Source organism: Cryptococcus neoformans, chromosome 5 (assembly GCF_000149245.1).
Source record: "Cryptococcus neoformans var. grubii H99 chromosome 5, complete sequence".
NCBI classification, from domain to species: domain Eukaryota; kingdom Fungi; phylum Basidiomycota; class Tremellomycetes; order Tremellales; family Cryptococcaceae; genus Cryptococcus; species Cryptococcus neoformans.
The window spans coordinates 278,127-291,342 of NC_026749.1; the positions used below are offsets into that span (position 1 = coordinate 278,127).

Consider the following 13,216-nt stretch of genomic DNA (forward strand, 5'->3'; position numbering starts at 1 on the left):
CCGATTGAAGGTGGCTTTGAGAATGGCCTTGCACAGACCTAGATGAGGACGTCGACTGCCATGGGGGCATACAGAGCCGTCCGGCTTGTGAAGAGGCACGAGATTGGAGGCTAGGAACATTTCTTTGCTGGTAGAATGTTGTTGGCAATGGCGCGACTCATTTCGTTGAGGAAGTTGCAGAACTTGTCACCCTTGCAAACCACTTTCATGAGGTGGGGGATTCCAGCCAGATATATCAGACGCCGTATCGGGATTCATTAAGCTAATCATTTTCCAGAGTTAGTCTGGGGTGAGAGTTGGCATTGCTCGGCCAGAGGATTAGGGTGGTTGAAAGGATTGGCAGGCCCTGTGGGGTGCTCGTTGCGAAGTTGATTGAGGACGTCGGGGGTGGTGTCAATATCCTGGCTGCTGCCATCAAGTCTCCCCTTCTCGATCTTTCTAATGGCTTGGTCCTCCCTGGACATTTGACCAGCCTCTCTGCGTGGCCAAGTCCGCGCTTGCTGTCAGTCGTCATGCAATAAATAGGCCCGAAGATGAAAAGCTGTTGAGTAGGGATGGTTAAATGCGGAGACAATTCCTCCCTTGGTGATCTGGAGGAGAACCGCGAGGTCGGCTGCCGAGAAGTCGGAATGAATTTTGTCGACGATTTGCTTGACCACTGTTATGGAGGCTCGCTGCGTACTTCCGGGCAAGGGTTTGAAACGGAGGCGGGAGAGGTATAGGAAGCGGGAAACCACTTTTCAGCTTGTGGGAGGTCGATTGGCACCTCTGTTTGTTGAAGAGATCTGTTCTTGCTTGCATGTTGGGGGCTGTTCTCGGGTTTTGCATTGTCCGGTGTGTGTTTGCCGCGTTTTGAAGGCGCCTAATAGTGGTGGCTGGTGGCGCCACGTGGTTGGGACGCTGAGGGATAAACAACCGGAGGGCGAGGGAATTGGGTTGACTGGGGGGGCGATTGCTTGGCCTGAGGGAGTCACAGGAGCTGGTGCAGGGCGCCGGGGCCGGAGCAGAGAGGATGCGGCTTGGGAGATAGGGCGTGGCCGCTGTTGTACGGTGACGGCGTCGAGTGGATGTGGTTCGGTTTCATGTTCTCTCGACTCGTATCCCAGCAACCACTGCTTCTGACCTCAACATTAGTTCCTCCGTGCGGCCTCCCCTGGAGGATCGGCACGTATGTTTAGATCGGAGCCAGTTGGGGCAATCTGTAAGGGAGCTCCCTGACATCCCCATTTTGCCTTGTGAGGCGTTAATATCCCGTTTGGCCCTTGCTCGATGGGTGACGTTGGCGCCTTACGAGTCTCATGTTCTCCAGCTTGTCTGCGGTGGTGTCTTCAGGCGCATGCTGTTTCTGGATATGTGCGGGGGAGGGTTCTGTAGAGATGGCGGTTGGATAGTAGTGGCGCTGACATGTGGGGTAAAAGTCCCATGAGATGGTGGTTGATTCGTGGCTTGGGAGGGGAGCAGGGGGGGTGCACTTGGGTAGCAGATCTTTAGTTGGCAGCCCATTATAGTAGCTAATTTCCCATATATAAACCTTGATAAAAGCTGAAAACGAAGACCCATCTTGACTACACAAGTGGGGCTATTTGTAGATAACAGTAGATACAAGGCGACATTTATGAAGCTGGCAAGGATGGATATGGCAATTGTCTGTGGCGATGTGATATGGGAGAGTGGTGGTGTGGCGGAGAGGAGATTTAAGCGAGTGGTTTGTTGTTTGGTTGCGAGTTGTGATTCTTCTCTGTGCACGACAGGATGTGGTTGTTCTCTGTGCTGTCCCGGTACGAAATCCCGCTTGCTGTGGCGGGGCTGCTGCTCGTACGCTGGCTGCCTGCGCTGTTCTCCCCGCCGCGCTCCCCCTCCCCCTCCCCCTCCCCCTCCCCCTCCCCCCCGTCACTCCCCCGCCCCGCCAAGCTGCTCCTGCTCGTCGCCTCCCTCCACCGCGCCTCTCTCCTCGTCTCCCCCCCCCTCTACCTCTTCACCCGCGACGGCCTCAACATCCTCGCCCCCAACTCCCGTCTCCGCGACGTCCTCTCCCCGCTGCACACTCCCCCCCTCCTCGACCTCTTGCTCGCCCGCCTCGCGGTACTCGACAACCGCTACCTCTACGCACGCCTCGGCCACCAGCCCCTGCTCGAATGTCTCTGGTGCACCCGTCCGCCCGACTACTTTCTCTTCGCCCTCCCCTCCATCCTCTGGCCGTACCTCTGTCAGGCTGTCGTGCTCGGCATGTTGAGCTGCAGAGTCGTCGGCGGCGCATGTGCGACGAGGCGGGCGGAGAGGTGGAGAGGTGTCGTGGTGTGGCTTTTGCTGGGCGCGGCTGTAGGAGAGGTGGGCGTCAAGTGGGGATGGGACGTCGTCGCTGTGGACGGCGATTGTGTCCATGTGAGTGTAGTTATATCGTCCATCTTCCATTCTTATATCTATCTTCCGATCCTATATCTATATACTGAGACGTTTGGCATAGCTTGCGCCAGCGATACATACCATCCGCTCTTTATTCCTTCTCCTCCTTCCCATCATATACATCCTCCTTCCCCTCCCTGCCCCGCCGCCTCTGAAACCCTCCGCGTCGACCATCATGCCGTACCTGGCATCTCTCCAGTCCACCCTCCATTACACGTCTGTCACGCGTGCCGCCATATCGCATTCCCCGCAACTACGTACAGCCGTGCAGGCAATCAGCAAGAGGGATAGCGAATGCGCAGACAGGGTGAGGAAAGATGACGAGGTGTGGGCACGGGCGAGAGAGGTGGGGTTGGATGAGGATGGGATGAGAAGGCAGCTGCGGGTCATGTTGAAGAATGGGTGGGAGCGACTGATGCGGCTGACAGAGTTGTAAAATGCATCATCATGTACATTATCATTCATTTGCAAAAGCCGACAGTTTATGATCCATCCGCAGGAGTATAGGTTTGTGACTGTGATTGCATCTCATGAATAGACAACCATGCATGTTATCCACGCCTTCTTATTGGTCCTCGTACCCCTTGACTGGTCGTCGAGGTCGGTCGGGCACTGTTTGGGCCGCACTGTCAGCCGGTATAATATGGATTACCTGCACGACAAGGCGCGCGGAGGCAGAAAAGCGTGCTCACCGGGAAAGGTGGTGGGGATGGGCTCTGGAGCCTTGTAGCCAAAGGAGCGGCGGAGCGGAGGCACAGCGACGACCATGGCAGGGCCTGTGTAGCGTGAGCGGGGTGAAAACGGGGGGAGGGGGGGAGACGTACCCGAGAGGCCGAGCAAGAGCGACCAGAAGATGACCGGCTTCTCGTGGGCGAGGCGTTGCTGCTGGGGTGAGCGGGGGCGGAGGGGGGGAGCGGGGAGCGGGGGACTTACGGTGTAGCGGTAGACTCCAGACATGGCGGCGGGCGAGTTGCGCTGGTGAATTCTTAGAGAATGCAAGAACATGCCCAAAGTAACCACCAGCAACTTCCGGACATGCCATTACGTAACACAAACTTGGACTTGCCCTCGACAATTTTTTCGCGGCGACCCATCTCTTTTTTTCCCGTTTCCATTCTCCCACTATACAATGGGCAAGGGAAAAAACCATGACCGCAAGGCGAACCCTGGCTTCGGCAAGGTCAAGTCAAAGTCTGGCACATCCACCGGCGAGTTCACTCTCAAGCGTGTAAAAGGTCAGTTTCGCACATCCCCCCCCCTCTTCTTTCTCCACCACTTCCATACTGACACCCACCCACACCCCCAGGCGAGAACTTTTACCGCGATGCAAAGTCTGCTTCCCGCGTCAAGATGCTCAACGGCGGCAAGGCCGTGAGAGACCGCGATGGTAAGATTGTCGAGGCTGCTGCCTTCCAAAAGGGCGAGAAAGAGGCAGAGCCTGGACGGGTCAAGCCTGACAGGCGATGGTTCGGTAAGCAACCTTTTATTTTGTTCAACATCAAGGTTCGCTGACTGTGACGGCGGCGGTAGGCAATACGAGAGTCATCTCGCAGTCCGCGCTCGACCATTTTAGGACTGCCTTGAAGGAGCAAAAGGCGGACCCATACTCTGTCTTGCTCAAGAGGAACAAGCTGCCTATGGGTTTGTTGCAAGACGATACCAAGGACGGTGGTAGGGTAAGTCATAATCTCTTTTTTCTCAACTATTAGATTCAGTGGCTCATGTAGCAAACAGCGGCCCCACATTGTCGAGACCGAACCGTTTGGTAATACGTTTGGTCCTAAAGCGCAGCGAAAACGACCTAGGCTTGATATCGGTAGTATTGAAGAACTCGGCGAGTCTTCTGCTGCGTCTGCTGCTGCTGCTGCCGCCGAGACTGCCACCGCCGAATCCCGTACGTATCGCATCCTCGTCTTTCCCCTACTTCTTTTTTTTGCTGACTTTTTACTCTTTAGAGGGAAACGGTACCGCCGATTTGGCAGACATCTATCACCCCACCACCTCTACCGCCCGTGAACCCATCTACGCCAAGGGTACATCCCGCCGTATTTGGGGCGAGCTCTACAAAGTTCTCGATTCGTCCGATGTCGTCATCCACGTTTTGGATGCAAGAGATCCGTTGGGTACGAGGTGTAAGCCCGTCGTCGAGTACTTGCGAAAGGAAAAGGCACATAAACATCTTGTGTATGTGCTCAACAAGGTCGATCTTGTTCCCACTTGGGTTACCGTAAGTCGTATCCACCTATCCACCTTTTTTTTTTTTTTGGTCATACATTTTATCTTTCCCCCCCCCTTGTAATTCCCGACCCACACTCCAGTCAGGGCCATACGCTTATCCCTACGCGAATGGACCGTTACGAGAGTGGAAGACCGAAGCGTTTCTCCCGCCTTATACCCCGCCTCTATGCCCTCGTTCTGAGTGGTTTTTTTGTGGAGGATTCAAGCCATGTCCGTTTTGGGCATGGTGAGGGGTCAGGGAGTTATGGTGGTTGACCTGATTGAGTTGGGGCTTGGATGTTTGCTATTTCTTTGGGATTGCGAAACGTTTAATCCGGGTCCCTTAGTTCGGTGTCACACATTTCATTTTTGTCTAATCATGTTGCATAACGTTTTATGGAGCTGGCTGACACTTGAAATCAGGCTCGATGGGTGAAACACCTTTCCCTTTCCGCACCCACAATCGCCTTCCATGCCTCTATCAACAATTCGTTTGGTAAAGGATCCCTCATCCAGCTCCTCCGTCAGTTCTCTGTCCTCCACTCTGACAAGAAACAAATTTCCGTCGGCTTCATCGGCTACCCCAACACTGGTAAATCCAGCATCATCAACACACTCAAAAAGAAAAAAGTCTGCACCGTCGCTCCCATCCCGGGGGAAACCAAAGTCTGGCAGTACATCACCCTCATGCGCCGTATCTACCTCATTGACTGTCCCGGTATCGTCCCCGTCTCTGCCAAGGACTCGGACACGGACACGGTCCTTAAGGGCGTCGTGCGCGTGGAGAACCTGGCGACCCCGGCGGAACACATCCCCGCGCTTCTCGAGCGCGTCAGGCCCGAGTACCTCGAGCGCACATACGGTCTCGAACACGTCGAGGGCGGATGGCACGGCGAAGAGGGGGCGACGTTTGTCCTTACCGCCATTGCGAAGAAGAGCGGTAAGCTTCTCAAGGGGGGTGAGCCCGATCAGGAAGCGGCTGCCAAGATGGTGTTGAATGATTGGATACGAGGCAAGGTTCCATTCTTTGTGGCTCCCCCTACCAAGCCTGAGTCCGGCGCAGATGCACATGTTTCTTCGGCAACGACCGAAAAGGTACAAGAGCAAGAGCAAAAGGAATTGGCAGAGGAGAAGGAGACAAAGGAGATGCTTGAAGAGCAGGAACGATCGTTGGGCAAGGTTTTGGGAATCAAGCGCGTAAAAGGTGTAGAACAGCCGATTAGTAAGATTGTCACCATGACCAAGTTTTTGGGCGATGATGCGAGGAGGTATGTAGAGGAGGAAGAGGTCGATGTCGATGATGTGGATAAGGAGATGGCCGAAGAGGACGAAGATGAAGATGAAGATGATGATGATGATGTGGAAGAGAGTGGTGAAGATCAGGAGGAGGAAGAGTTGGCTTGGGATGATGTCTTCCCTGAAGAAGCTGCTGGAGTGGATGCGGCCGATGGTGAAGAGGTGGAAGAGGACGACGAAGAGGAGGAGGGCGACGAGGATGACGAAGATGTACCCTCAGCGAAGCAACTTGGCAAAAGAAAAGGTAAATTGTTTTTCTAATTTCTATTTTTATTTTTTATTCCCCACAGACTTGCTGATGTCCACACAAGCTATCGACTCTGACGAAGAAGAGCAAACGGCGATCAAGGCCAAGCGTATGACGACCAACAAACAAAAAGCCAGTAATTTCTATACCCACGCTGTAAGTCTCTAGCTTTTATCATCCCAGTCATTTTTTTACTAAACTTGTGTCTCGCTTTGTTTTTTTAGAATGTCAAGAACAGAAATAGGGATAGAAAGGTGCCCAAAAACCCTGGAAAGCGGTCAAGAGGTGATGACGAACCTACAGGGAAAAAGGCGAAGAAGAGACGGTAGATAGACAGTTCTAGATAATTATTATTTTTTTCTTTCTTTCTTCTTCCATTTTATTCCTCCCTCGTTGTGTTATTCATTTGGGATCTCATTAGTTGGAGCTGTATCATTATGCATCATGCAGATTGTACACTATCGCTTTCCTTTTTACGCTTTTCCAAGAGGTACTGTTTTTTGTGGATCGTCGGCCGTCTCCGTCGCTGGGAGATTGTTGGAAGATGGACGGCGGGGGATCCACCCTCGTTGCTCCCCACTTCCCACCCCTCCCACCAAACAAACGAATCAACCCAACTTTCCCTCCCATTCCCCTCTTACAAGGCTTACAAGATGCTTACCACCCGCACCAAACTCCGTACCGTGACCCCCGCCCTCTGCTACAGCCAATTATTATTCCCTTCAAAAATCTCAGTATCTGCGCCAATCCGCGCAAGGGGCCTCTCTACTTCTCACCACCACCACCACCACCCACAACATATCCCTGTCATTCGCACATTGGCACAATTGAGACGATGGAGGCGCACAGCTAGACAAAGGGGTTTGGAAGTTGGGGTAGTCCCAACAGTAAGTTTATTATTCAACCTTTTTTTTTGGGAAACAACTTCTTGCGTTTGAGTGATTTTGGGGGGGGGGGGAGCGCTCAGCTTAAGAGGGTCATGGTTTGCTAACTACATTTTGATTGATTAGATGGGTGCGCTGCACGAAGGACATCTCAATCTGGGTAGGTTTGAATCGAGCGCCGATTTTATGGTTTCCCTTCTCGAGGGACAAAGTAGAGTCTAATGATGTATTGCAATACACAGTACGAACTTCATTGAACCGCCATCCTTTGACGGTCATGACTGTCTTTGTGAACCCAATGCAGGTACGCTTTCTCCCCCGTCATCAACTCCTCAGCAGTCCGATCGCGATGAACTACATGTATAACCATGGTAACCATTGTTGGGGCTGGAACTTTGCCGGTTGACATTTTGAGACACAGTTTGCTCCTCACGAGGATTTCGGCGCATATCCTCGTCAGCTAGAACGTGATCTCTCCCTTCTCAACACCCTTCTCCCTTCATCCAACTCTTTACCACCCGCGCTTCGCGGGCTGGGCATATCTGAGAACGACGCCTATCGACCGACCTTTGCCTCTTCGTCTACGTCATCATCTGGAGGAGGCGAAGATGGGAAACTTAAAGAAGCTCCCGAGAGTCCACTGGTGGTATTTGCCCCTACTGCAGATGTGATGTACCCGCTGAAGGGAGAATTGCAAGATCTCAGTGCGCATAGGGGAGTGGAGGTGGATGTCAAGGGGTGGGGGGATTTGATGGAGGGAGCTTCAAGGCGTAAGTTATTGGCCATGGCTCGATGGAATAGGCGGGAGAGGGCGGCGGAAAACTGACTTTGGATGAAACAGCCCAGTTTTTCAAAGGTGTGGCAACGGTTTGTACGAAACTGTTTAATGCTGTTGAAGTAGGTCGTATACACCACACGGGGGAGGGGGTTATTTGTCAGAAATCTTACTCGTTTTTTTACAGCCCGACCACGCGTACTTTGGCCAGAAGGATATACAGCAAGCTCTCTTATTAAAGATTCGTACGTTCTGACCAAATCCAAATCTACGCAGCAATAGCTTTTGGAATTCGTATCTCACTTTTTTATTATAACAAATAGTCGTCCAAGACCTACTGTTATCTCACCCAACCCCTTCCAACCTCCACATAGTACCCACTACACGATCTCCCTCTGGCCTCGCGCTCTCCTCCCGCAACGCTTATCTCTCCCAGCCTGAGCTCTTTGTCGCTCCCATCCTTCATCGGGCTTTACAAATGGGTGTTGAATCCTTTGAAAGCCATGATCCGTCCTCTGCGACCCTGACAGCGGAAGATATCATCGCTCAAGCTACTTCTGTCATTCTTGCCGAACGAATGAGAATAGCAAAAGCTTCTCCCGAAGAAGGTGGCGGTGTGGATCTGGAATTGGATTATATTGAGCTGTTTGATAAGACGACATTCAATCCTGTCCGTGGGGATGTTACAGGCAAAGAGATGGTACTCGCCGGTGCTGTATGGGTGGGTAAGACCAGATTAATTGATAACTTGCTGTTAGGCTGGAAGCTTTAATTATTTTTGTTCATCGCTAAACCAATCTTGTTTTAACTAGTAGTTGATGCATGGTGTATACTAATGTCGTAATATACAGTAGTAATAAATAAATACTTTGGTCGAATGTGAGAGGTCGATAAAATATACAGGAATAGTGAGAAGAACCTAATGTCGGACCTTTTGAATTATATATATAAGAAGTTTACTTTACATTAATTTGTTTATTTAATTATGCGTGTTTCCTTCCCCTTCTTCTCCTCCTTCCACCACCAACTCTTCCCAGACCTCCATACTCTTCCCTGGCTACCAACCACAGTGCGGTAACACAGATCATATCTTTCAAATTTTCCTCCGTGAGAGCCACATTTTCCTTGATCTTTTTCATGGCCATCGCCGTTTGGTGTCCCTGCTCCCCATTGGCGTTGAGGACGGGTCCCTTGATGTCCGTGAGCGAAACGGGATCAAGACTCATGGGGATCTTGAGCACGCCAACCACTTTGGGGTGGTGCGGCGCCGGTGTAAGCGTGCCGAGCAACTGCCTCTGACCAGTGTTTTTCACCCAGACCCAACATGACCAAGGGGTCTCACTGTCCTCCGTTTCAGAACTATCACCTTCCTCTGCGGTCATGTCGCCACCGGCCACTGCACCGTCAAAAGCGACGCTTGGGACTCCCTTTGATGAAGCTGTCGAAGACGAGGTAGATGCGGCTGCTGACACTCGCCGGACGGGTTCAGGTCGGCCGTCAAGTGATGGAGAAGGGGGTCGTGAAGGAACAGGAGAGGAGGGAGTTGAAGGCATCGGAGACGCTATTCTCCTTGACGATTTAGGACCTGTTCCTGTCGATGTACTACGTCCGGGAGCGGAGACGGCCCGCCCCTTTGGCTGTCCCGGACTGATTCCCGGCTTTCCAATGCCCATCAATGTTCTTTGTCTCGGTTTCTCGTCAGGCTCAGAGACGCCTTTGACCCACTCAAACTGGACTTCATTCTCGCCAGCCATCTCTGCGGCGCCAACAAATTCGAGCCCCGCAGCAGCGGCCGCAACAAGGTGTGCCGCCCACCCTTCCGAATTGCGTCGCGCCCAACGGCGGACTGTCCAATTGTAACCAATGGGTCGAGAACGCGAAGATACTGTCGGCGATGAAGCGGTATGGTGTTTTTCAGTTGGAGAATAAAGTTCGGGCTTCAAACGAGATTCTTGCGCAACGGAAGGAGGTTGACGAACGACAATGGTTGGCGAAGTACCAAAAGTTGGGTAGCCAATAGCGGACGGCGAGGAGTGATGAAAGTCAGAGGCTGTACTTGGCAGATGAATACTGGCCCTGCCTGCTGCAGCTGACCCGTTGGTGGACACTGCGTCCAGGGGCATACCAGAAGTACTCTTTGGATCGATGGACGAGGTCGATCCAGACCGACTCATGTTGATGGCCACGTTTTCGGTTCTTTCCCCATTCTTCTTCTTTTTGAAAATTTTGCCAAACAACTTTTTTGTATTGCTGTCACCCGAGTCAGGCTTTTGATGCAGGAGATTATCCAGTCGGAAACCTTTCAATTCAAGACTCGATCGAATACCTCGACTGTCTTCTTGGTGAGCAGTGTGAACAGGCGAAAGGGAAGGGCTGAAGGATGCAATAGATCGAGGGCGGGCTTTCGTAGATGGCGTTTGCAATGATTCGCCATCGGATGTAACGTGTGACGTTACCCGTGAAATGGTCGGATACAGATGATTGGAGGCGGAAGGGAGGTGGATCTCAGAGGGCTCGACAATGCCGACACCCGAAACGTCCACAACACGCTTGTGAAACTGTGGAAAACATGTCAATATAAAATCCATTTCATAGAAAACAGTCATAGCTCACCTTGGCGACCTTTACGTCTGTCGCAGCATCTGTAACAACCGTTGGATGAACCACATTGTGCACAGCCAAGTTGAACATTGGTTCGATACGCTTGCCAGACATACCACTGCCGGTACTACTTGTGGCGTTCGACATGCCTGACCTAATGGATGATGATCTCTTGACGGAGACCTCCTCGTCGGAGACATCTGAAGTGGTTGCGGACGCTGGTAACGAGGACGATCTAGTTGGCATGGACGCGGAGGGTAACATGGGATCAGAGGACTGAGGGTTCGGTGTGGCCGGAGATTGTGATTTCACATCACGGTCGTCGGCAGGAGAACTTGGACTTGCCAAGGATGAGTAGTTGGATGATGTCGATTCTCCTCGCTCTCGGCGGTTGCGCTTCACAACCAGTTGTATTTGTAAATTTAACGGGTTCTTTGCTGTTGCCGGAGGAGGTTTGACAATGATATATGTCTGGGTGTTGTCAGCAGAGGAATTCGTATGGAAAGGGATTTTTTTTTTTAACGACTTACATCCGATGGGTTCTTCTTCCCTCGACGATCGCTGAAACCATCGTCACCAAATCCACTGATACCGCTGGCCACACTGGGCGGTCTTTTCTGTCTGCCTCTCGCCATGTTGGTCACTTCTGGCTCTGCTATTACAACGCTCGTGCCGGAACTTTTCCTTCGGCCGGTGACATTGGCTGCGCCGGCACCCCTTGGTACTGGGACACTCTCTGCAGAGTCCGAAGAGGGCGGCAAGGAGGAAGAACTAGAGTGCTTGGGAGAAGGGCGGGGGGAGTCTGCAGGTGAAGAGTATACGGAACGTTGATTGACTGCGACCGCGTTGCGCGACGCGAGGGATGAGGGGCCTGGGCCTGCTTCGGACTGATTGGGTGGAGCAGCAGGTCGGGCGGGGGAGGTTGAAGGGGAGGGTGCCGGAGACGATTGGTGATCTGGACTGAGAAAGTTGAGAGGATTGATGCTGTTTGTCAAGTCCTTGAGATCATTGAGGGTCTGTAGGAACGGCATGGTGGAGCGGTGATGGCGCGTTTGAAAGGACAAGGGAGTGCAGGGGGATGGGGAGGGGAGAAATGGGACGGGGCGCAGGAGCGAAAGCAAGGTAATGATGAGCGATATATAATCAGGACAGAAAATACAGTCCGGAGGCCGAGAAAAGACGGCGGACAGGTGCAGTAGCCGTTGTGGGGCGACACAGCTGACGCCGGCGGCCGAGGTGTGGAGTAGTGGGACGCGGTAAGTCTGGCTGCAGAGGGTGGCAGAGTGAGACGCGCCAGGCTGGGGGCATGGGATAATGGGTTGGGTATATAATATATGGCCTGGCCTATCGGTTCATGTTCAACAGACGCTTGGCGAAAAATAAAACGGGCGACTCGTTTAAATGGTGGTAAACAAAAATGCCTCGCCGACGGACGCTGTGCCGACCACGAAAGCGACGCTCGCCCGCCACGGCCATCGTCCCATCTCTCGCCGTGCCCGCCACGCGCCAGCCCGTCACCATACACCGTTCCACCACGCATTACGTCCTATGCGCCTGGGTGGCCAGCAGCGTTCCCATCTTCTCTACACATGGCCATGCATTGTCCCACCAAGAGATACTCCACTTTCCTGCCAACCGTTATTATGCGCCAAGCATCTTATAGCTTACATCATCGCCTTAAGTGGTGCCTGCCGCCGGGGATCATCCCCTCTCCGCTCTCCGTTCGCCACCTTGCTGTCCAGAGGTCGACTACATGCACAGCGACGGTGGCATTCGAACTCCCATCCATATCACAGCTACACGAAGACTCGGCATAGGAGAAACAGTTTTAGAGTAGCTCAACTTTATGTTTAAATATACAACACGTGCCTCGGAACGACATAATAAGCTAATCATGGCGGATACTTGTGCCGCGGAACAACACCAGCCAGCCATTGCAGAGAAATAAACAGTCACATGGTCTTCATCACTTGTCAATCTTCTTTCTGCTATTCATATCAACTACAATTAGGCGACATCCCTGTTCCTGTTGTCCCCAGAAACCGCATCTCCGATCTTCTGAGTAGTGGACTTCTCTTGTTGAGGTTGAACGGCAGATGCAGCACTAAGTCGAAATGCATCGATCAGAATGAGGTGCATCTTTTCGATAATCAAGACGCGTCACTCACGAGTCAAGTTTGCCAGAGATAAAGTCGGATGCCTGCTCAACGTAGGACTTTTCAGAGTCGGGCTTCATGGAAGAAGAAGCCTTGTCAGCAAGAGATTGTCGGCCCTGTTTGACAAAAGGTGTCAGCAGTCAAGTCTTGCTAAAAGATGTTTGGCGACAATGAAGTCTACCAAGGAGCAGAACTTACGGCGTCAGACATTGTGCTTGTGTTAAAGAGTTTGTTGTGTTAAGAAAGTTGAGCGTGAGTTGGAAGAAGCTAGTTCAAGATGATTGTTACAATTGAGAAGATGAAAGAAAAGCGAGATTCTTTGTTGATTATATAGCTTTCCGAAGGCTCAACTCTTCTATCTATCGAGCATCGATCAGGCACCCTTTGTCGTCATCTGACATGAAAGCAGGCAGGTACAAAGTATAGCAAGTAGTGGATAGTTAGCAGGAGCCTCACGTCACTTACCGCCACCACCTCGACATGACGTCATTACTCGGCTTGACATCAATATCCTCATCATCCTGCTACTTAATAGTGCACTTTACGCCATGCCGCTTGCCCTATGCGGTGTTCAAAGGCTGCTCGTCACCACCTGCCGCTCTTGCCCATCATTCCCCCATGAACAACAACACTTAAA

The 13,216-nt window shown here is 52.2% G+C and overlaps 6 protein-coding genes; 3 read left to right on the forward strand and 3 right to left on the reverse strand.

Moving 5' to 3' along the window:
* Window positions 1–1,880: 1,880 nt before the first annotated feature.
* Window positions 1,881–3,107, forward strand: CNAG_01452 (hypothetical protein). XM_012193537.1 has 2 exons: window positions 1,881–2,382; window positions 2,465–3,107. Exons 1-2 carry the CDS (start codon window positions 2,227–2,229, stop codon window positions 2,837–2,839), a joined length of 531 nt encoding a protein of 176 aa, XP_012048927.1. The 5' UTR covers window positions 1,881–2,226; the 3' UTR covers window positions 2,840–3,107.
* Window positions 2,822–3,387, reverse strand: CNAG_01451 (hypothetical protein). XM_012194160.1 has 4 exons: window positions 3,337–3,387; window positions 3,228–3,285; window positions 3,096–3,179; window positions 2,822–3,015 (listed from the first exon to the last, which is right to left on the reverse strand). The coding sequence occupies exons 1-4, from the start codon at window positions 3,358–3,360 to the stop codon at window positions 2,969–2,971; spliced, it is 213 nt and encodes a 70-aa protein (XP_012049550.1). The 5' UTR covers window positions 3,361–3,387; the 3' UTR covers window positions 2,822–2,968.
* Window positions 3,388–3,526: 139 nt separating this feature from the next.
* Window positions 3,527–6,632, forward strand: CNAG_07413 (nucleolar GTP-binding protein 2). XM_012193538.1 has 8 exons: window positions 3,527–3,638; window positions 3,710–3,874; window positions 3,934–4,079; window positions 4,138–4,297; window positions 4,359–4,630; window positions 5,044–6,160; window positions 6,228–6,319; window positions 6,388–6,632. The coding sequence occupies exons 1-8, from the start codon at window positions 3,533–3,535 to the stop codon at window positions 6,490–6,492; spliced, it is 2,163 nt and encodes a 720-aa protein (XP_012048928.1). The 5' UTR covers window positions 3,527–3,532; the 3' UTR covers window positions 6,493–6,632.
* Window positions 6,633–6,745: 113 nt separating this feature from the next.
* CNAG_07414 (pantoate-beta-alanine ligase) lies at window positions 6,746–8,664 on the forward strand. XM_012194245.1 has 7 exons: window positions 6,746–7,050; window positions 7,174–7,207; window positions 7,290–7,351; window positions 7,469–7,817; window positions 7,889–7,944; window positions 8,010–8,067; window positions 8,146–8,664. The coding sequence occupies exons 1-7, from the start codon at window positions 6,817–6,819 to the stop codon at window positions 8,592–8,594; spliced, it is 1,242 nt and encodes a 413-aa protein (XP_012049635.1). The 5' UTR covers window positions 6,746–6,816; the 3' UTR covers window positions 8,595–8,664.
* On the reverse strand, window positions 8,621–11,993 carry CNAG_01448 (hypothetical protein). XM_012194159.1 has 3 exons: window positions 10,954–11,993; window positions 10,436–10,894; window positions 8,621–10,380 (listed from the first exon to the last, which is right to left on the reverse strand). Exons 1-3 carry the CDS (start codon window positions 11,452–11,454, stop codon window positions 8,806–8,808), a joined length of 2,535 nt encoding a protein of 844 aa, XP_012049549.1. The 5' UTR covers window positions 11,455–11,993; the 3' UTR covers window positions 8,621–8,805.
* Window positions 11,994–12,341: 348 nt separating this feature from the next.
* On the reverse strand, window positions 12,342–13,203 carry CNAG_01446 (hypothetical protein). XM_012194158.1 has 3 exons: window positions 12,778–13,203; window positions 12,592–12,695; window positions 12,342–12,527 (listed from the first exon to the last, which is right to left on the reverse strand). The coding sequence occupies exons 1-3, from the start codon at window positions 12,787–12,789 to the stop codon at window positions 12,431–12,433; spliced, it is 213 nt and encodes a 70-aa protein (XP_012049548.1). The 5' UTR covers window positions 12,790–13,203; the 3' UTR covers window positions 12,342–12,430.
* Between the last annotated feature and the right edge of the window lie 13 nt (window positions 13,204–13,216).

Coding starts and splice junctions, on each gene's coding strand:
- CNAG_01452 (XM_012193537.1), top strand. CDS start 2,227: ATGTTGAGCTGCAGAGTCGTCGGCGGCGCATGTGCGACGAGGCGGGCG. Junction 2,383..2,464: donor TGGACGGCGATTGTGTCCAT/GTGAGTGTAGTT, acceptor CGTTTGGCATAG/CTTGCGCCAGCGATACATAC.
- CNAG_01451 (XM_012194160.1), bottom strand. CDS start 3,360: ATGTCTGGAGTCTACCGCTACACC. Junction 3,286..3,336: donor CTGGAGTCTACCGCTACACC/GTAAGTCCCCCG, acceptor TCACCCCAGCAG/CAACGCCTCGCCCACGAGAA. Junction 3,016..3,095: donor CATCCCCACCACCTTTCCCG/GTGAGCACGCTT, acceptor CGGCCCAAACAG/TGCCCGACCGACCTCGACGA.
- CNAG_07413 (XM_012193538.1), top strand. CDS start 3,533: ATGGGCAAGGGAAAAAACCATGACCGCAAGGCGAACCCTGGCTTCGGC. Junction 4,631..5,043: donor TTGTTCCCACTTGGGTTACC/GTAAGTCGTATC, acceptor ACTTGAAATCAG/GCTCGATGGGTGAAACACCT. Junction 6,320..6,387: donor GTAATTTCTATACCCACGCT/GTAAGTCTCTAG, acceptor TTGTTTTTTTAG/AATGTCAAGAACAGAAATAG.
- CNAG_07414 (XM_012194245.1), top strand. CDS start 6,817: ATGCTTACCACCCGCACCAAACTCCGTACCGTGACCCCCGCCCTCTGC. Junction 7,352..7,468: donor TCTTTGTGAACCCAATGCAG/GTACGCTTTCTC, acceptor TTTGAGACACAG/TTTGCTCCTCACGAGGATTT. Junction 8,068..8,145: donor AGCTCTCTTATTAAAGATTC/GTACGTTCTGAC, acceptor TATAACAAATAG/TCGTCCAAGACCTACTGTTA.
- CNAG_01448 (XM_012194159.1), bottom strand. CDS start 11,454: ATGCCGTTCCTACAGACCCTCAATGATCTCAAGGACTTGACAAACAGC. Junction 10,895..10,953: donor GGAAGAAGAACCCATCGGAT/GTAAGTCGTTAA, acceptor GACAACACCCAG/ACATATATCATTGTCAAACC. Junction 10,381..10,435: donor CAGACGTAAAGGTCGCCAAG/GTGAGCTATGAC, acceptor TGTTTTCCACAG/TTTCACAAGCGTGTTGTGGA.
- CNAG_01446 (XM_012194158.1), bottom strand. Junction 12,528..12,591: donor ATCTCTGGCAAACTTGACTC/GTGAGTGACGCG, acceptor ATTTCGACTTAG/TGCTGCATCTGCCGTTCAAC.